Consider the following 21607-nt stretch of genomic DNA (forward strand, 5'->3'; position numbering starts at 1 on the left):
GGGGGAGGTGAAAGAGCGCTTTTTATTTTTAAAAGGTGTGATGAAAACACTCAGACAGCACCAAGCTAGATGGAGTGTTTCGCCAGATTGGTCTGCAAGGAGCTCTTTTTTCAGATAACGGGACTGAGCGAGGCATGTGGATAGGATGTGTGTGTGTGTGTGTGTGTGTGTGTGTGTGAGAGAGAGAGAGAGAGAGAGAGAGAGAGAGAGAGAGAGATTGATCATTCCTCGAGGGAAAGAAACAAAAGCACAATGGATTATGTCATCCCTGCTTGGTCCATGTGGCTGAACAAGCAGGCATGTGGAAAAGCCTGTGTGCACATGTGCCTCTCTGTGTGTGTCTGTAGGATGGCTGGCTTTTGCAGAAATAACTCTGCTGTACCGATGGGGTTGTATTTCTGTGCACATATTCACGTGATCCCAGAGAGAAAGTGTGTGAATGCCCAGTAGTAAATTAACAGAACAGAAAGCCTCTAGGAAAGCTGGAAGTAATTCATTCTTATCCAGAATAATAAAATTGGAAGGGATCCTTAAGAGTCATGTAGTCCAAACCCCTGGTATTCAGGAATCTCAACTAAAGAAGCCCCTTTCTCTTAGAGGTTTATTTATTTGCAGTTACATTTCTATCCCACCCTTCCTTCCAAAAGGAACCTAGGGTAAGCAAACAATCAGTGGCTTTCAATGGTCACACGCTAGTGTTTTTCCCCTTCTTTATCACCTAATACATATCCTTTTTGTGTGGACTCGTGGGTCCACAATAGAAGAGGTGAGCTGAGTTGGGAAGCTTCAGGTTGAAGTCACTCAGGTGCAGCCAAGTAGGTCAGGTCAACGTCAGGCAGGCTGGAAGTATTGCCAGGTGGGTTGAGTGAGGCTGGGGCAAGCTGGATTGCTACTGGCTTAGTGAAATCAGATTCCAGTAAGCAGCGGCCAGCACCATGGATAGCTCTGAGTGCCTTCTGCTAGCTGAGCCAGAGAAAGATGTTGTCTCAGCAAAGGGCTGGAGTTTGCTTGGGAAAAGACGGCCTGACTTGGCTCTCCAATGTGGCTTCCACCTTGGGAGAGCGATTTGTGATCTCTACAGTGATACTGCATTCATTTGCTCCTGCTTGGCTGTGGAGCAAGGGAAGCTACAGGCAGTCCTCTCTAGAGTCTGAGGGTGATGGGAGAGTTGTCTTCTGAAGCAGGAAGGGTGTAGAAGGGGTGAGCTGAATCTTCTGCCTCGAGTAGAGTGAGCTGTGGTATATTTGGAACAACAGCAGTCCTGGGTGCAGGATTCTTTTGCAATTACAGATTCTGGGAACCTAGCGAGGGACCTTCTGTGTTGTGTCAGTGAGCAGCAGACTTTCCCTAAGCCAGGGTTGTGGAACCTGTGGCACTGCTGATGAATGTTACACATGTAGAAGTTGTGTGTGTACACACACACACACACACACACACACACACACACACATGGTTGTAACCAGCTAAATTCTACTCAGAGTACATACATTAACTTCAGGGGGGTCTACTCTGAGCACGACTAGCATTGAATACAACCTATAGTGAGTTTCATTTAAAATTATATGCCGAGATGTACAATTTAAAGCAAGGCAAAATCAGTTGTCCAAATGAACCAGAATAAGAACAATTCAGTTGGATAGTTCAGGGTAGAAGGTATGTAGCTTCAATCAAATAATGGCAGATGTTTTCAGTGTAGATGCAGCAGCAAGATCAATGTGCGACAGATCGCATGTCAGAGAAGGATTGTGATATTTCTCAATCTCAGGATCGCACTGTCCAAACACAAAATTTGGCACTCACTCCAATTTTCAGTACCCCGAGAATCTCAGCTCTCCTTAAAAACAAAACTCAAGGTGCTAGTCCTTATGGATATAAAGGTAACTGTGAATGCCCAAGGGCAATGCCTGATGAAATTTTGCATCTCCCACCTGTATCCTGAAATGTTATAGTCCATGATCCTGTCAGTTTTATAAGTTGTGCCTGCAAGGGATTGCTCAGTTGGTTAGACTGTGGTGCTTATAATGCCAAGGTTGCGGGTTCAATCCCTTTATGGGACTGCTGCATAATTCCTGCATTGCACTAGATAATCCTCAGGGACCCTTCCGACTCTACAGTTCTATGATTCCATGAGAGAGGGGGGAGAGAGAGCTATACAGAATGGAGGGATCCAGTATGCGCTCCGCAACTGGCCTCCAGAAGACCTAAAGACTACAGATTGCCCCTCTCTCCTCTTAGCTTGTCCTTATGCTTCATGCAACAGAAAAAAAAGGAAAAACCCCCAGCCATAATCCTTATTGAATGTGATCGGCTGCTTTCTCTTCATGCACGGATGACTTCACATATGCAGTTGATGAGCTGACCTGCCACATCCAATGTTTAGGATTGTGGTAGATGCCACGAGGAATGGGAAGAGAGGGAGAGAGGGACTTCAGAAGCTGCTGCCTCTTCACCTTCTTACACTAGCTAGTTCATGCATTTTTCAAAGGGTCAGTAGTTCCGGAGTTTATCCACTCCTTCCTGCATGTGGTGATGTTTTAAGGCGAGGGTTTCGCCCACAAGGCAATTACGCTGGTAACACTTATACCAGTTAGCAGACTGAAGCATGTAGAAAGGTTTTGGTGAGTCTAAATGGCCCCAATGCAGTGAAACATAGGATGCTGCTTTGCACCAAGTCAGACCACTGGTCCATCTAGCTCAGTATTGTCCACACTGATTGGCAGCAGTTCTCTGGAGTTCTGTCCCAGCCTTACCTGGAGATGCGGGTGGGGGGGTTTGAACCTGGGAATTTCCATATGCAAAGCAGATTCTCTAAGAACTTAATAGCTACTTGATCCTGGTGCAGCAGTTTAAAGTAAGGGAGGTGTGAATTGTGGGTAGGCAAACTAAGGCTGGGGGGGCAGGATCCGGCCCAGTTGCCTTCTAAAGCCGGCCCATGGACAGTCCAGGAATCAGCATGTTTTTACATGAGTAGAATGTGTCCTTTTATTTAAAATGCATCTCTGGGTTATTTGTGGGGCTTGTCTAGTCTTTATATATGAGCAGAATGTGTGCTTTTATTTAAAATGCATCTCTGGGTTATTTGTGGGGCATAGGAATTTGTTCTTTTTTAAAAAAGATATAATCCAGCCCCCCACAAGGTCTGAGGGACAGTGGACCGGCCCCCTGCTGAAAAAGTTTGCCGACCCTTGAGGTACGCAAACTGGCTCTGTGAAAGGAGGCTTCCTATGTTCTACAACTTTGATTTAGAATGGGGGTGGGTGGGTGGGTGGACCGGATATTCACATAGCACAGGATGCCACTGAAATTTGAGACCCCAAGGGAGGCCTTTGAGGAAAGCCACAGTTTCCCCTATTCTGTCCCTAGACTTAACCAAATGAGGTCTCTCACTGAACTCGCGAACCCCAATGGCCTTCTAAAAATGGTATATAGTTGTACTCAGGCGCTTTGTTGATTTAAAGCCTTTATTCTCTTTATTTCAATTAGAAAAACAAACAAACAAACACTATGTGATTTCCTTAAAAAACAAACAAAAAACAAACAAACATCAAAATGGCAGGTGGCTAAGTGATAAGAGGCACACACACCCCAAAATATTTGAGCACTCCAACCCACAAAAAAGCATCAGTCGCTCCAGGACTTATTTCATTGCTTTATTTTGTTTTACCCTAGCAATGCGTTGGCGAAGAGTTCTGGTTCCCCACCGCCTGCATTCGAAATACAGAATGGTGAACCTTTTAAATTTCCCCATTGCAGGCGATTTGTGCCTCTGTTCTTTGGTTTTGTTTCCTGCTTCATCATTGGCCAGTTTGAAAGTAGCTGTATTTTGAAGGGAGGGCAGGCACCAAAACCATCTCCATCCCAACAGTGGGAAGGAGCCACTTGCTCGCCTCTTTGGGAATTTGGTGCCTCTTTGTAGGGGGCATTCAGGGTTCCCAAGGAAACCATTGTCCGGTGGCTCTTTTTGAATCATAATAATAAAAAGCTTTCATTGCTAGGCTAGGCACCCTTGGATATATAAATTCAAATCAGTATGGAAAAGGGAAAAGCAGAGGTCGCCTGGAGTAGAGAAAGTGTGTCTCTCTCTCTCTCTCTGTGTGAGTGTGCATGCTGACATGACATTTATTGATATGACATGACAGCAAGGACAGATGACAGCCGGGCATTTGGCAGGAGATTCTGACTGTGTGTTTTCTGGATGGCGGCCTGCTTCCTTTAAGCCTCAGCTTTGGTCCTTCTCCACATCAAAGATTTCAGCTTGGACCTCCACTTTCAGCAATTTTCTCCAGTCACTACTGATCACCCCCCCCCCCCCACCACTCTCTCCCTCTCCCAACATTGGCTCTCTGCCATACTTCCACAATCAACTTCAAGATTCTAGTCCTCACCGTCTCTGCTCCAATCTCTTCCTCTGTTTCCTCCATTGCATTCTTTTTCAACCCCCACCAGCATTGCAAGCACTGAGCTGCCAGCAAGCCTGCCCCCTCTCTTCTCTCTCACATGTTTGACGCTTGCTTCTTCCTAATGAGGTTGTTACCAAAGAGCATTCAGTCGGGTGGTCCCTCACCTACAGTCCAAGAACAGTTTATACCGCGTGATGACTTGTTTTAAGTTGGCTGGCACCCAGTGTGAAGAAAGTGAGTAGGGAGATGTTTTCATCCCTCTCTCATAACACTAGAATTTGGGGGGCATCCATTGAAATGATGGCCACCGACTAGGATGGCATTGAATGGATTTTAGACAGGTTCATGGCTATCAATGGCTACCAGCCACAGGGAACATGCATTGCCTCTCTGTTTCAGGCTGTAGCACCTATGGAATACCAGTTACTGGGAATCAAAAGTGGTGTTCTGGGCTCCCCAAAGACATCAAGAGCCCGGATAGCTTAGTTGGTTAGAGTGTGATGCTGATAACGCCAAGGTTGCAGGTTAGATCCCCAAATGGGGCAGCTGCATATATTCCTGCATTGCAGGGGGTTGAACGAGATGCCCCTCAGGGTCCCTTCCAACTTGACCATTCGGTGATTGTTATTAATTGGTCACCTTTTTCTCCAGCAAGTGTTCTAGCCTCCATGATTCTATCTGCTTGGCCACTGTGACAACAGAGGCTGGGCTGGATGGGCCTTCCCTTGCTACAGCAGAGGGTGATGCCCATCCCTTCCTCCTCTGCTCAAAAGCCTCTAATGAATGAGAGTCTAACAACATCCAAGACAATCTGTTCCATTTTCAGCAGTCTTTGCTTAAAAAGGCATTTATAGGTATTGCTGTTGACCTGGTTGAAATGTTCGTAGAGCTACAATGGAGGTTTTAACTTGCACAATTTTGTGGAAATTTTGTTCTGTGGTATTGTATGGAATCTGCCTTGAGATGACTTGGAAGATCAGCCACAAAATATTTAGCAGTCTGGTCCACAGGACTGTGAGGATGGTGTGGGTTTGGGAGGATGTAAACATAAGATTTTAAATAAAGAACTAGAGTCATAATTTGAGCCACATTAATTGCCTATTAATTTGCATGGATTAATGGCGGCTTTCCCAAAGGATTCTGAGTACTGCAGTTTTGACACGCGTGCAGACAATCCTGTCAGAAGAAACCCCAAAACTACAGTTCCCTGCAGAGAGGGAAGTGCTTTTGAACTAGTTTAATTTGCAGTGCAGAACAGAAACATGCTTTGCGTCTGGGGTCAAACTCGCACCAAACATTTAAAGCATATGGTCCCGTTCCCCGTCCCCCACAAAAAATTCTGGAAACTGTAGCTTGTTAAGGGTGCCAGGGATGGATTCAAACTCTGTGAGGGGTGAACTAAAGTTCCCAGGATATAGCACTGTGCTTTAAATGTAAGGTGTGAATGTCACCAGATAATAAAGACTAACAATTTGAGGCTGGGTCTTCGCAGTACCAATTATCCCCCACCCCATTGTTCGCTCTTGAATTGGAGGGTGTGTTATATCCCCACAACACTACTTAATATTTTTTTTAAGGCCCAGCACCACAGAGCAGTGACAAATTTCAAGGCAACGGCAACCATTAACTTAAGTGCCTTTTTGCCCGCTCGGCGCATTATAGGCCCCAGCGAAGCCTGGTTGCTAGGCAACATGCACTTCACTCTCATTAGGATGAGTTATTTCCATGCTGGGGGATGCTGGCTCACCAGGAAGGTGTCATAATAAAGGGAAGAAGGCGGACAGGAGATGAAGGGATGCAGTGGGATGAGTCATGGCCTCAGAAAGACAGCCTGGCGCTCAATTAGAGCCAGGGAGCTTCCAATTAAACAGAAGCCGGCCTGGCCTATAAGTCTCCCCCACCGTGCTCCTCCTCCTGTCATCTATGGTGGCATTTGTTTCACAGATAAGGGAGGCGGTGGTGCAATGTCTAACACCAAAACTTTGAATAAAGCTCCAAGTTCAAAATACTTCTTCAGCGGCTGGCTTCTCAAATGAGAAATGGCTAGGCCCAAAGCCTGACCACCCGTCCTCTCACAGGGATGGAGGAAGTGGCCTTATCCCAAGTCAGGCTACCTGGCTCAGTATTGTTTACACTAGTGTTCTTCAAACCTGAGTCCCGATGTGCGGGCGGACTACAGATCCCATCATCCCTAGCTAAGCTGGCTATGGATGATGGAAGTTGTAGTCCAGTAACATATGAGAAACCGAGGTTGAAGAACACTGACTGGCAGTGACTCTTCAGGGTTTCAGGCAGGAACCTCTCCCAGCCCCACCTGGAGATGCCGAGGAGTGAATCTGGGACTTTCCGACGCACCCTGAGACCTGCAGATTTAGGGTGGTATAGAAATTTTAACAGCAACAACATACAGCAACTGCACTGGCGCTGATCTGGAACCCTTCCCTTAAAATATAGGAGGGCCACATGTAGAGTTTGGGAAGAAGTAAACCATAATCCTTCAAGAATCACACTTCTCCAACCTTTGCAGCGCAGTTCTCAAGCCAAGTCGTATGTACACATGAGGTGTAAAGAGTGCAGGCAGCCCATAAAAATGCAGTATTATTAGGGGAAATTGCTTTGAGCAAATTAGGCAGAATCGCATGCAAAGATGCATCTCGTAGGAGAAATATGAGGTAAGAGGCTGCTGAATTTTCATGAGGACTTGTCTTTTAAAAAGCAAATCACAATCTGATGTGTATATATGGCAAGCTGAAGAGTGGGAAAAAGGAGGAACGGAGAGAAATGAAAACTGACAGATTCACTCATCCCTGTTGATGGCACATCTCTGCTTGCCTTGGGCTTATAGGACTTTTCCTACGATGACTCCAAAGTGGAATTCAACGTCGATGCCCCCAATGGGGTGGTGATGGAAGGGTACCTCTTCAAGAGAGCGAGCAACGCGTTCAAGACCTGGAACCGGTACGTTGGGACCAGTGTGTTTCCAGAAAAGCCATGACCACTAGAGAGAGAGAGAGAGAGAGGGAGAGAGGGAGGGAGAGACTTTTGTGGTGGTGTAGTGGTTAGAGTGTAGAACTAGGATCTGAGGAACCAGGGTTTGAATCCCCACTCACTGCAGCTCACTGGGTGGCCTTGGGCCAGCCACAGTCTCTCAGCTTAGCCTACCTCATAGGGTTGTTGGGAGGATAAAATGGGGGTTGTTGGGAGGATAAAATGGAGGAAAAGCTGGAATATGTCAATGTAATAAATAAATAATTAATAAATAAATAAATAAATAAATAAATAAATAAATAAATTTATCCTCACCCCCTTTCTCAATTCTCTCTCTCTCTCTCTTTCTCTTTCTCTTTCTCTCTTCCTCAGGAGATGGTTCTCCATACAGAACAGCCAGCTGGTCTACCAGAAGAAGCTAAAGGTCAGACAGGTTGCCTCTGATGACATTAGTGGATTAGCTGGCTTCTCTTGATGTCTTACTGTTCAGGGGATTGTCGAGCCATCCTATGCGGACTAGGATGAGAGATCGGACAGATTGGATGACTCCACACTTCATGTGTTCAGAGCCAGTGGCAGAATCCATTTTAAATTTTGGTTCTGCAACTGACACTGTACATGCACAGAGAAGAGTTGGGTGGGTGAGATTCCCCCCAGAGGGTGCTTCTGGCTTCTTCACCATACAGCTTTTGGCGATTGTTGAAGATGCCTCACTTCACCCTGTCCTTTGATGTCTGACGTGTGTGTTTTGAGGGACCTGCCCTATTCCTGTGACTGTGATTTGTCTTAACTGCTTTTCATACTGAATTTTAGTTGTTACCTGCCCTAGGACCTGCTGGTGAAGGGTGGGTAATATATCTAATAATAACAATCGCAATAATAATTCAGTATTGGTGTCTTCTAAATTTTCCAGAGTAGAATCTAATGGTTCTGCTTTACCCCTATGCATGCCACGTAAATTAGGGCCAAAATGAAAATAATATTTTTAAGGCAAATCTTCCAACAGCCTTATTATAACTGTTCACATTTGTGGCTACCCCTTTCTGAGAAGCCCCGGGCAACATACACTTTAAAAAACCACCATATCTTATTTATTGGGGGAGTGTATCCCTTGTCTTTTGTGGAAGCCTCAGGCCAGGTAATAAAAATGGTAGCAGCATCAGTTCCCCCCAAAGCAAACAGCATGTGCTTTGAACTCCAGCTCATTCTTTTCAGAAAAATGGAAAACTCAGCTTTTATTGTCTCCTTTGCTGAGGGAGTCCTTATTTGTATTTTTGTCAACATGTGGGGTATGCTACAGTTGGTATGCTCATTCAATCGGGTGTGCAACCATGAGCCCTTGGGCTAGTAGCAGCCCATGGGGGCTCCCTATCCGACACCCAGTGACCCCACCTCACTCTTCTTCCCCTTCCAGCGCAACATTAAGGCTTCAGACCAGGGAAGGGGAGCCTCAGGCCTGGGGCCTGAATCTGGCCCTCCAAACCTCTCTGCCTGGCCCTCGTAAATCTCCCTAGGCCACAGCCCTCACTGCCCTTGTTTTCCACTGCCTGGAATGTGTCCTTGAACTCTGATCATTTCTCTCGCTCGCCTGGGCAGAAGATAGAGGTGTGTGTGTGTGTGTGTGTGTGTGTGTGTGTGTGTGTGTGTTTAGAAACTCGCCACCTATACAAAGGTAAGGTTTCTATTCATTGCTCCACCCACTTTTGCCTCTGGCCCCACCCACCCCTGGCATGTAGGGCCGCCCCCCCCCCCCCTCCAGAAGGGAATAAGGCCCTCTGTCTGGAAAGGATTCCCTGCCTCTGGTCTGGAAGCTCAAGGAAAACCAAGACAGCTTATAAAACACGTAACCATTTCCACACACTTGCGTATTTGCAGCCGCAGGTGGGACATTGCAATGCCACTGACTCCCTTACTCTGTTTTTATCTGTTCAGGATGTCCTCACGGTGGTGGTGGAGGACCTCAGGCTTTGCACCGTCAAACCCTGCGAAGACATCGAGCGGAGGTTTTGCTTTGAAGTCGTCTCCCCCACTAAGTACGTTGTGCAAGTCTCCTCTTTCTTTCTTTTCCAGTGCGTTATAATTACAATCGTACCTTGGTTTTCAAACAGCTTAATTCTTGAACATTGTAGCTCCCAAACGCCGCAAACCCAGAAGTGACTGTTCCGGTTTGCGAACTATTTTTTGAAGCTGAACGTCTGATGGGGCTTCCGTGGCTTCCGATTGGCTGCAGGAGCTTCTTGCAGCCAATCGGAAGCTGCACTTTGGTTTCTGAACGTTTTGGAAGTCGAATGGACTTCTGGAATGGATTCCGTTCAACTTCCAAAGCACAACTGTATTATTACTATTCTATTTCTGTAGCGCCATCACACAGGAAGTGCCTTAGGCCAGGTGAGAACATTGGCCCACAAAGGTCAGTGTTCTCTACACTGAATGGCTCTCTGGGATTTTAGACAGGGTTCTCTCCCAGACCTGCTGGCAGATGCTGGAACCTTCTGTATGCGAAGCATAGAGCAAGGTCAGAAGAGCCTGCAGGATCAGGCCAAGGGCTCCATCTTGTCCAGCTTCCTGCTCTCACAGTGGCCAACCATATTCCCCAAAGGGAAGTCTGTAACAGCTCTCTTTTAATTGTGGCTAGTAGCCATTGATATCCCTCTCCTCCAAGAATTTTTCTCATCCTCTTTTAAAGCCATCCAAGCTGGTGACAATAATAATAATAATAATAATAATAATAATAATAATAATAATAATAATAATTTTATTATTTATAACACCCCCCCCCCCAAATCTGGTGGCCATCACTACATCTTTCAGTAGCAGATTCCATTGTTTACTTAGGTGCTGTGTGGCCCATTTTAAGAGATCTGCATGTTTATAAATTTTAGGGGAGCTTTTATAAAAGGCCCAAAGCAAAGGCCAGTCTGGTCCCATATCCTGTTCTCACAGTGGCCAACCAGATGCCTGCAGGAAGCCCACAAGCAAGACGCAATGTCTACTCAGGTTCCAAAGTGGACTTTCCTGATCCAGTCCAGGAGCAGATCATGACCCAGATTGGATAAATGGTCCAATTCAGGATGGTCCACACACCAGATTCCATTACCAAGCACTGTCTCTGTTCCATTCCCATATAAACGTTTTGGGTAGTCAGTGTTTTAATTCCTTGGCTTGATGTTCCGTCACACAATGGGGAAGTCGATCTTTCCAAGGCATGTGTGCATCGGGTACAGCCAGCTGCTGCCCTCATGGTGTGTTAACAACAGCCCTTTTTTGGTTGTTTAGTTATGTGTGGCATTTATTTTCCATCTGTCCTCCGAGGAAGTTTGAACCCTGTTCTCTCAAGGCCCACACTGGTTCTCATCTCCGCAACCAGCACTTCAGGTATTTGAAGAGGGCTTGTTCATGTCCCCTCTCAGTCTCCTCCGGGCTTAAGCACACCCTGCTCTTTCGACTAGAATCATAGAATGGTAGCATGGGAAGGGACCACGAGGGTCATCTAGTCCAACCCCCTGCAGTGTAGGAATCTTTTGCTCGAACCCACGACCCTGAGATCAAGAGTCTCGTGCTCTGCTAACTGAGATATTCTCACTGATGCTCAGCCCTAGCCTGGTTCTTCTTCCCTTTCAGGAGCTGCATGCTGCAGGCCGATTCAGAGAAACTGCGGCAGGCGTGGATCCAAGCGGTTCAAGCTAGCATCGCCTCTGCCTATCGAGAGAGTCCCGACAGCTGCTACATTGAAGTAAGGACATGTGATTTTCGTTTCTGTCACTTTCTCACCCCCCCCCCCTTTTCCAATCTTATGTTCCCACATTCCCACATCAGTTTGTGATTTTTTAAATAAAAAAAGTCCTTGTGAAAATTCAGCGTTTTAAACATTTTTATTTATTTTATTTTTATTTATTTATTGAATTTATATACTGCCCTATACCCGGAGGTCTCAGGGTGGTTCACAGAAAAGATCACAATATATAAAAACAAAACAATAACAATAACCCAAGAACACCCCCAAATTTCTTCTAAATTTGCATGCCATTTTGCCACATGTTTGCAAAGCAGTTTTCCTGATGTAATGTATGTTTCAATGCTATTTTCACCAATATGTGCCACGTTATGCACGCTTCACCCGAGTGTATGCATTTTTTTTGGAGCAAATTCCTTGGCAGGAGAGCTGCGTTGCAAAATCTGGAAAAGTGTAAATGCCAAAGGATGGCTGTGTTTCGGTTTGCCCATTGCTTTGCAAAACGTGAATTAGGTAGGTTCGCTTATCAATACGAACTGAATTGAATCTCTCCCCCGTTCCCCCACCATCCCTACATTGAAGTGAGATCAGGGTACGGGGAGAGAAAGAGGCGCCAGTTGTGGTGTCTACCCCACCTAGTAAGTGCAGTTGCCATTTCCAAGTTCAGTAATGTGTATCTGATATGAAAACATCCCAAGAGGGGTGACCAGGTGGACAAAATTCACAGTAAAGGTTTAAAGACACCTCTAGGGTAAGTTTATTTACTTTAAATATTTATTTGCAATTTGTCAAACCAGGGCACACGCACCTCGTGAAGACCAGCATTTTGCTTTTGATGCCTGTTCGGCTCTCAAAAAATCTCAAAAAATTGGCTCTCAAAAAAGTAAAAAAATCATACCTCTGCTTAATCCATTGTTTGTTGTTCACAAGCTGGGGTAGGAGGCGTTAAAGATCCCTTTGCCTCTCAGAGAATAGTAGAGTTGGAAGGGATCCCAAGGATCATCTAGTCCAACCCCTACAATGCAGGAATCACTGCTCACCTCTCTCTCGGTTTGCACTGGCTCTTTGGCATGCCCCTCTTTTTTTCTTTTTTTAAGCATCCTCTTAAAAATGAATGGCTGACTCAGTTCTAGAGCAGGGAAAAATAATGGTAGGAGGATAATGAACATAAAGCCAAATGTGTTTTTCTAGGAATTAGCCTGTAGAGCCATCTGGTGGTAGAGTTTCATTGCACATGCCAGAAACTGTGAGTGCCTGTAATGCTTCTACAGTACTAAGATGGAAGGTAACATGCAATTCATCTGTGGGAGAATCTTAACTCTTTGAAATAGGGTAACTGACACTGTTGCATTTCTGCAAGCGATAGACTGCAGTAGAACAGAATTTTCTGTATTCTGTCCCCTGAATTGCAAGTTGAACAATAAGAATGATGATGATAAGATAATCATTGACATCATTCTCTTACATTTCTATCCTACTTTCCCCCCAGGGAGCTCAAGGTGGCATGCAAAGTACTCTCCACTCCCCATTTTATCCTCACAACAACCCTGTGAGGTAGGTTAGGCTGAGAGACAGTGGCTGGCCCAAGTTGATCCCAACAAGCTTGATGGCTGAGTGGGGATTTGGACCTCAGTCTCCTGGGTTCTTCTTCAATGCTCTAACAACTACGCAACATAGACGCTTTCATTTTGCATCATGGAGGATGCAAACAGCAAAAGAGCCTCATTTCCTTGGGGCAAATGGAAAAAGAGCTTCATTTCATTGGGGCAAAGGGGGCACTGCCCCACCAACCTCAGTCTGCTCTCAGCCAGCCCCTGTCTACCTGCCTTCTGACTTACAACCAATCTGAGGGTAGCCCCTCTTGCCAATGGCTCTGTCTCTGCCTGTCATTGGCTCTGGCGCCACCTACTGTTGGGCTCCCTGCCCTCTGCCCTACCAGTCTCAATGGGAACCAGCCACTATTGGAATAATAATAATAATTTATTATTTATACCCCACCCATCTGGCTGGGCTTCCCCAGCCACTCTGGGCAGCTTCCAACAAAATATTAAAATACAGTAATGCACCAAACATTAAAAGCTTCCCTAAACAGGGCTGCCTTCAGATGTCTTCTTAAAGTCTGGTACTTGTTGTTCTCTTTGACATCTGGTGGGAGGGCGTTCCACAGGGCGGGTGCCACTACCGAGAAGGCCCTCTGCCTGGTTCCCTGTAACTTGGCTTCTCGCAGTGAGGGAACCGCCAGAAGGCCTTTGGCGCTGGACCTCAGTGTCCGGGCAGAACGATGGGGGTGGAGATGCTCCTTCAGATATACTGGACCAAGGCTGCAAGAAACACCAGCAGGCAATTTTTTCATTGCTCAATCCCCCTCTGTACCTCTTTCCAGAGACTGGACCGAACAGCTTCTCCTTCCACCAGCAGCATCGACTCGGCTACTGACTCTCGGGACCGCAGTGCCAAAGGCGAAACCATCCTGCAGAGGGTGCAGAGCATCCCAGGCAATGACCAGTGCTGTGACTGCGGGCAAGCCGACCCCCGCTGGGCCAGCATCAACTTGGGCATCTTACTATGCATTGAATGTTCAGGGATTCACAGGTAAGCTTGCTGAGTTGATCCCGGCAAATAGGGCACAAGGGCAACGAAATAGCCCTGCTCTGTTGGATTCGAAGGTCCATCAGTTCAAACATCCTGTTCCAATAAGCCAGCCGTAAGCCCTCTGAGAAACTCACAAAAAGAGCAATGGCATGCCTTTCCTGTCCAGACCACTGGTATTGACTACACTGACTGGCTGGGGTCCTCTTAATTATTGGTATTTTTATCGATACTTGATATACAAATGTTCATACCCAATACAAAGTATGTTTTTATAATACACCAGAATAGAAGATATATTTTAAAAAATCTAATCTAAAAGGAACAGGAGCAAAAAGAAGAAAAATGGGGGGGGGCGGAGAAAAGAAAGGGGGTGGGGAGAAAAAAAAAGAGAGAAAGAAAATAAAGTAGAAAAAAAGATAAAAAGATTTCCGGTTCTCTTGTCTGCCATCTAAATACAGTATTCGCTCATTAACACCCAACTATTGTATTTTCTATAAGCCTTTATTTTTTCACTCTTCAAATCAGGTGTTACAAGTTCATTTTCTCTTTCACGCAAAAAGCCCCAAATCCAATCCTTAATAAATGTTAGTCGTGATTTTTCTCCAATTAAACATGTTAACTTTGCCATCTCAGCTAAGTCCAGTAATTTTAGATTCAGGTAGGTAGCTGTGCTGGTCTGACGCAGTCAAAATAAATAACAAATTGTCCGGTAGCGTCTTAGAGACCAATGAAGTTTGTTCTGGGTTTAAGCTTTCGTGTGTATGTGTATCTGAAGAAGTCTGCATGCACACGAAAACTTATACCCAGAACAAACTTAGTTGGTCTCTAAGGTGCTACTGGACAATATTTTTTTTAATTTCCAGTAATTTTATCAGCCGTTCCTCTGTAGTATGTATCTTTCCATCCTGGCAGGGGTTCTCCAGGATATCAGACAAGGGACACTCCTAGCTCTACCTAGAGATAAGAACATAAGACAGGCCTGCTGGATCAGGCCAAAGCAGGTCCATCTACTCCTGGACATGAGCGCAAGAGTAGCCCTCTCCACCTGAAATTCCCAGCAGCTGATATTCAGAGGCATAATGCCTCTGCCAGAAGAAGCAGAACATAGCAATCACGACTAGTAGCCATCAATACTCTTGTCCTCCATGGCACCAGGGATAGAACCTGCACCCAGAACAGGTGCTCTAACCACTGACCCTGTACTAGACTGGCTGCGTGTGCAGAAATCCTGTGGACGTGCTGATTAATACGTGCCACCTTGTGTATGTATGTACCAAACAGCTGTTGAACTGTACAACCACTCTCCTCTCTTGTCTGTTTTCCCCTTCCCTACAGGAGCTTAGGGGTCCACTGCTCCAAAGTGCGGTCGCTCACACTGGATTCCTGGGAGCCAGAGCTACTGAAGGTAGAGGCCAAAACTCCGAATCACAAATAGGTAGTAGGCAGGAAGGGTTAGTGGGTGGGAGGGGGGGCGGCCTGTGCTGTATGGGATGCACCTCTTGAGGGGGTGGGGCGGGAGCTCTCTGGCGCACTTTGTTGGACTACAGTTCCCATCGTCCCTGTCCATTGGCCATGCTAGCTGGGAATGGTGGGAATTGTACTCCCATAACATCTGTTGGCTATCCTTGATCTAGCTGCTAGGGATGGGATTTCAGTTTCTCATTTTCCTGGTCGTAAGTTCGGTTTTCCAAATTTCCACATCAGTTTGTAATCTTTATTTTTTTATATAAAGTCTTCATGAAAATTCATCAACATGTTATGCTCATTTTTGCTACTGGACACATTTTGCAGTTTCCCTAATTGACACAATTTTTGCAAAACCCTATTTTTCCTAAAATAATGATTTTTAAAATGTTGTTTTCATGAACGTATGCATTTGAATGCAAATTGTATTCATATATGTATGCCTTCTTTAGTACACATTTCATTTGTTGAGGACTGTGTTGAAAAATTTGGATTTCAAAGGTTGGTTGTGTTTCTGCTTAATAATAATAATAATAATAATAATAATAATAATAATAATAATAATAATTTATTTATACTCTGCCCATCTGGCTGGGTTTCCCCAGTCACTCTGGGCGGCTCCCAACAGAATATTAAAAACACAATAAAACATCAAACATTAAAAACTTCCCTCAACATATTCTTCCATATTGTTTGACAATATGTGAATTCGGTGACTTTGCCTTTAAACGCAAACTGGATCAAATTTCTTCAACACTGGGGAAAATGAGAAACTGGATCAAATTTCTTTGTTGTTGGGGAAAACCAGAAACTGACAGAAACCGAAATTGACAGAGTCAGCCATCCCTAATTGTGGGTAAATGCAGTTGGCTGTGGCCGGGGGGAGGAGAACATCCCTTCCCCCTAACATACTGTGTTTCTGCTTGCTTTTCTAAAAGCTGATGTGTGAGCTGGGGAACGCCACCATGAACCAGATCTACGAGGCACAGTGCGAGGAGTTGGGACTCAAGAAGCCCACCGCGGGCAGCTCAAGGTATGGCTGTCCTCTCCGCTCTGCAATGTGTAGGACAGGAAGACCTTCTTGAAGGGCAATACCTTGTAGACCAGAAATGGAGAGCCTATAGCCCTCCAGGTGTTATTGAGTACTACCAGGCCTTATGAGGAATGGTTGAGGGAGCTGGATATGTTTAGCTTGGTAAAGAGGAGACTGAGAGGAGGGATGATTGCCATCTTCAGATATCTAAAGGGCTGTCACATGGAGGATGGAGTAAGCTTGTTTACTCCTGGGATGTGAAGCAGTGGCTTCAAGTTACGAGGAAGGAGATTCCGACTAAGCGTCGGGAAGATCTTTCTGACGGTACGAGCTGTTCGACAGTGGAACAGACTCCCTTTCTCATTGTTGACCTTGTTAACCCAGTAGGAGGTAAACTCTTTCCGATCCACTGATATTCAACCCTGAGATCAGCTGGTAGATCCCAATGCACCCTCTTATCTATTTGTGGCCTAGCCCCATAAACAAGTCAGAGCAAAGGCTCAGCCTAACCTCTGCATCAGCTTTGTGCAAGCAAATCAAGATGGACGCTGAACCAAACAGGTGCTCTGAAGGAGCTCTTCATGAAACTGAGTTCCCTCTCAGGCAGGACAAAGAAGCATGGATCAAAGTCAAATACGTGGAGAAGAAGTTCCTGAAGCAGCTGTCGACTGGGGAGGCCCTGGCGGAGAATGAGAGGAAACCCCGGCGCTGGAGCGTGAAAAAGTGCCAGAGGCGCAACAGCTCCACAAAAGCGCCCACAGCACGGAGGAAGTACCGGCACGAAGCAGGAAACGCATCACCGGCAGCACACTCTTCAGGTGAGGAACTGCTGTTTGCCACACCAGCCCTTATTTTCTGCATGTGCCGTCTCTTAGAAGGGATGGTTCATCCGTGCCTCAGTTCAGTAACACAATGTATTTTTATTTTTTTTACTTCATGTTAGGCATTTTCAGAAGTCACATTCAGAGTTTTAGAAGGGTCCTGCTGGGTTGGACCAATGGCCTATAAAGATTAAAGCATGTCAACCATTCTATAGGGTGTCAAAGTGCAGGCCGGATTTATCCACTTTCTCATCTTAGTGCTGTGGGGCAACAGTGCTAAGATCGGAGGTGAGCCTCTGTCCGCTCTTTAAAAAGCAGTAGGCAGAGGCATATCGCCAATCTTACCACTGTCAGGAGATTGACAGGTGGACAGCTCTGTCCACTCTGAAAATGGCCCTACTGAGATAATAACTTTCCAGAGATTTAGCTTGATAATAATATATTTTGCAAATCATATAGGAACATTAACTATATAGTTTTTGAAAGTTGTTCATTTGCTGTGCATTCCACACACCTCTTAAGTTAGCGTAACTAAACTCTGCATGGCAGTTCCTGAGACATCAAGATCCCAAGAGCAGATTTTTTGCTCTATTTCAGCTATTTTCCGTTTTGCATCAGGATGGTGGACAGAACCTTTCAAAACCTCACTAATCTTAACCATCAAACTGTACACTTGTTTGGATTGTTAGAAGAGCAGCACTGGTGTACAAGACGGTGCGTGGATTATATAGGGTGGTATTGCTGTCCTACTCAGAATACTCCCATTGAAATTAATGGATATAGCTAACTTTGGTTCATTAATTGCAGTGAACCTCCTCTGAGTAGCACTTAGCCGAATACCTCCCAAAGTACTTACTCTGCAGATAATGCTATTCATTACGCATTCTGTAATCCTACCACATTTAAGGACCTGAGAAGAGCCTGCTGGGTGTAGTTCTGCCTCCTCTTCTCACAGTGGCCAACCAGATGCCTATGAAAACTGAAAGCAGGACCTCAGCATAACAAAATTCTCCCTTCTTGCAGTTTTCAGCATCTGGTATTCAAGCATGGCTGCCTCCAACTGTGGAGGCAGAACCAGGCCAGCATAACTCATTGTTGCTGATAACCCTGTCCTCCATGAATTTGTCTCAGAGCCACCCAAGTTGGTGGTCATCACTGCCTCCTGTGGCAGTGAGTTCCATAGTTTAACCATGGCCTGTATTATACAGTGGTACCTTGGGTTACATACGCTTCAGGTTACAGACGCTTGAGGTTACAGACTCCGCTAACCCAGAAATAGTACCTCGGGTTAAGAACTTTACCTCAGGATGAGAACAGAAATTGTATTCCGGCAGCGCAGCAGCAGCAGCAGGAGGCCCCGTTAGCTAAAGTGGTGCTTCAAGTTAAGAACAGTTTCAGGTTAAGAACGGACCTCCGGAACGAATTAAGTACTTAACCCGAGGTACCACTGTATTGTGGGTTGGTGTGCATGTGTGCACAAGTTGTGTGCGTGAGAACACAAACAACAAACACAGGGAACACATAAGGGTTTCTCTTTCCACACAGCTGCCACCCTTGAGAGGAAGTTCCGACGGGATTCCCTCTTCTGCCCCGACGAGCTGGATTCGCTTTTCTCGTACTTCGACACGGGAGCCGGGGCTGGGCCACGCAGTAAGTACAACTAAGCTGCTGGCGAATTTGCTGGCGACTTTGCCCTTCCATTCTGCCGCATCTGGGGCGTGCATCTTGAGTCGCAACAGCAGCAAAAAGACTGAGAAAGGGTGGGGTTGGAAGGAAAAAATACACAATGGGTTGTATCTAAGTAAGTTCTACTCTTGAGTAGGACTGCACTGGCTAGAACCCAAGTATTTTTCAAGCACCGCAACCTATTGTCCCCCCGCCTCCCAATTTCACCTTTATCATTTCCTACCCCCTTAGTCTTTTTATGCTTTGTGGGACTGGTTTCTTCCTTCTTTTTCTCCCCTGCTTAAAAGGACAGTTAATATAAACTCTTTATATATACAGAACATTGAACAGTATGAAATATATGAAATATGCACTCTCTGCAAAACTAAATAAACAGAAATCTTATAAATCTCTGAAAATCACAAAATATGCACTCTTGATGGATTCTCTTGAAAATATAGAACCAAATAAACATAAGTTTTATGAGTCTCTGAAAGCCTTTGTCGATTATGCAAGTCTCTGAAAGAAGCAATGGGTCAGATTCTTAACTGGTGAAAACAAGCCATAAATCTGTGCATATTTTGTGATTTTCAGAGATTTATAAGATTTCTGTTTGTTTGGTTTTACAGAGAGTGCATATTTCATATATTCCATGCTGTTCAATGTTCTGTATAGATTATATAAAGAGTTTATATTGACATCGCATTGTTGTACTTGGTCATCGTGTTGCCTTGGCTATTACTGATGATTGTTTGCAACACAGGGGTTTAATTGTTTGGTTACTAAAAGGACAGTTAGCCAGCTTTCTTTCCTGTCCCCCTCTCCCATTCATCCTTTAAGGAGAGCAAGATCCATTCTAGACTGCCGCATTTCTTTAAATAAATAATAAAAAAGCAGAAAAACCACCTGTGCCTATGACCATGACTGCCCCCTCAACTTCCTTCCACCTTCCACTTAGGTGGCAACCACATCTCTGTGCCGCACCCCCTGGCAGCCAGCCCATGGAGCGACAGTGGTAACGGTCCCACTGGGAGCGGATCGCCGTTCCTCCTGGATGGAGGTAAGGTGGAATGGCTTGGCAGCATAGCCCTACAGGAGGTGCGAAGTGGAATTTCCACGTTCAGAGGCAGTATACCTCTGGGTACCAGATGGTTGTGTGTGTGTGTGTGTGTGTGTGTGTGTGTGCCTCCCCGCATATTAAAATGCCCTTGGATTGTGTCTTGTTGGCCCCGCAGGTCTGAGCAGTGACAGTGGGCTGGGCGGCAGCACCGACGGCAGCACCGACGTCCTAGTGTTTGGCTCGGTGGTGGACAGCGTCACGGAGGAAGGTAAGTACTTCTTGATAAAGGTAAAGGGACCCGTGACCGTTAGGTCCAGTCGCGGACGACTCTGGGGTTGCGGCGCTCATCTCGCTTTATTGGCCGAGGGAGCCGGCGTACAGCTTCCGGGTCATGTGGCCAGCATGACTAAGCCGCTTCTGGCGAACCAGAGCAGCGCACGGAAACGCCGTTTACCTTCCCGCTGGAGCGGTACCTATTTATCTACTTGCACTTTGACGTGCTTTCAAACTGCTAGGTTGGCAGGAGCAGGGACCGAGTAACGGGAGCTCACCCCGTCGCGGGGATCCGAACCGCCGACCTTCTGATCAGCAAGCCCTGAGCTCTGTGGTTTAACCCACAGCACCACCCGCGTCCTTGATAGCTGACTTCAATTATCTGATAAATTTGAGCTCCTGACATGAGAGCCTTTTGCGGTCCAAGGGCCATATTCCTTACCTGGCAACCTTCTAGGGGTCTCATGGCACAGATGGGCAGGGCCAGGGACAAAAGTGGGCAGGCAGGGCCAGGGGTGTCTGTTTTAACTTTTGTGCAGTGGGACAATTTCTACTCTTTCTTTCTTCCTCTCCTTCTCATGCACCCACACACCCCTCTCTTATCTTCCATTCATCAAGTCTCAAGGACACATTCCAGTGAAGCAGAAATACTCAAGGAGGGTGTGAAGCCAGGCTGGTTGAGGGGTGTGGCCTGGGGAGAATTCTGAGGGCCAATCAGAAAGGCCCATAGGGCCACACCGGCTACTTAGCCCAGCCTGAGGTTCTGTATGCCTGCTCCAGTGCAAAGCAAGGAAATAAATCTGGAGGTGGGGCTATGCAAATGATAGGGTGGTCCTAGGCAAACAAGAGGGTGGAGCTGTTCAGGTCATAGCTGCAGGCTTGGCTCCCATTGAGGCCAGAGAACAGGTCTGAGCATCACATATGGTCTACGTCTGTGCCTCATGCTGGCTTTTTCTTCTCTGCTTCTCGTCCTACGCCTTGTTAGAGTGTGAAGTTTCAGAAGAATCCAGCGGAGAAGCTGAAATAGAGCAAGAGGCCTCCGATTTGGAGGACCTGCGGGAGCTGCACCCGGGTTTGCTGGTTTACAAGGCTTCACGGGCCAGGAATTTGCCTGTGATGGCGGAGGCCCTGGCGCACGGGGCGGACGTCAACTGGGTGAACGACGAGGATGAGAACAAAACCCCGTTGATCCAAGCCGTAATGGGGGTAAGGCTAACAAGCCTCAGCTATTTCAATGGCGGCGGCGGTATTTATTTATTCCGTAAAAATGTATACACCGCCTGATTTTCAAAAAATTAAATAAATAAAACCTCAAAGAGGGTTATGAAGAAAGATAAATCAGAGACATTCATCACTAAGAAAAATTAAATGGATTAAAACTTGCATCAACTTTCTAGACATCTGGGTTGGCAAGAATGTTTTTAGCAGGCTCTGAAAGGAATACAGTGAGGGTCCCGACCTGATATCAATAGGCAGGGAGTTCCAAAGGGTAGACACTGCCACACTGAACAATCGAGTTCTTACAAATACAGAATGGGCATTATGTCCCACAGGCAACAGTGCCAGTCCCGCCAATTG

At 46.0% G+C, this 21607-nt stretch overlaps 1 protein-coding gene across 1 annotated transcript in view; it reads left to right on the forward strand.

Annotated features, from left to right (window-relative positions):
• Positions 1-21607, forward strand: part of ACAP3 (ArfGAP with coiled-coil, ankyrin repeat and PH domains 3) — a 148370-nt gene that overhangs the window by 104211 nt on the left and 22552 nt on the right. Inside the window, exons 11-22 of the mRNA XM_028740832.2 lie at positions 7246-7358; positions 7761-7812; positions 9321-9421; positions 11010-11121; positions 13505-13713; positions 15049-15118; positions 16116-16210; positions 16814-17028; positions 18577-18681; positions 19655-19756; positions 19932-20024; positions 21015-21235. Of these exons, the coding sequence (XP_028596665.1) occupies positions 7246-7358; positions 7761-7812; positions 9321-9421; positions 11010-11121; positions 13505-13713; positions 15049-15118; positions 16116-16210; positions 16814-17028; positions 18577-18681; positions 19655-19756; positions 19932-20024; positions 21015-21235 (1488 nt within the window). The remainder of the gene's footprint in view (positions 1-7245; positions 7359-7760; positions 7813-9320; positions 9422-11009; positions 11122-13504; positions 13714-15048; positions 15119-16115; positions 16211-16813; positions 17029-18576; positions 18682-19654; positions 19757-19931; positions 20025-21014; positions 21236-21607) is intronic.

The sequence above is a fragment of the Podarcis muralis genome, chromosome 7 (assembly GCF_964188315.1).
Source record: "Podarcis muralis chromosome 7, rPodMur119.hap1.1, whole genome shotgun sequence".
Classification (NCBI taxonomy): domain Eukaryota; kingdom Metazoa; phylum Chordata; class Lepidosauria; order Squamata; family Lacertidae; genus Podarcis; species Podarcis muralis.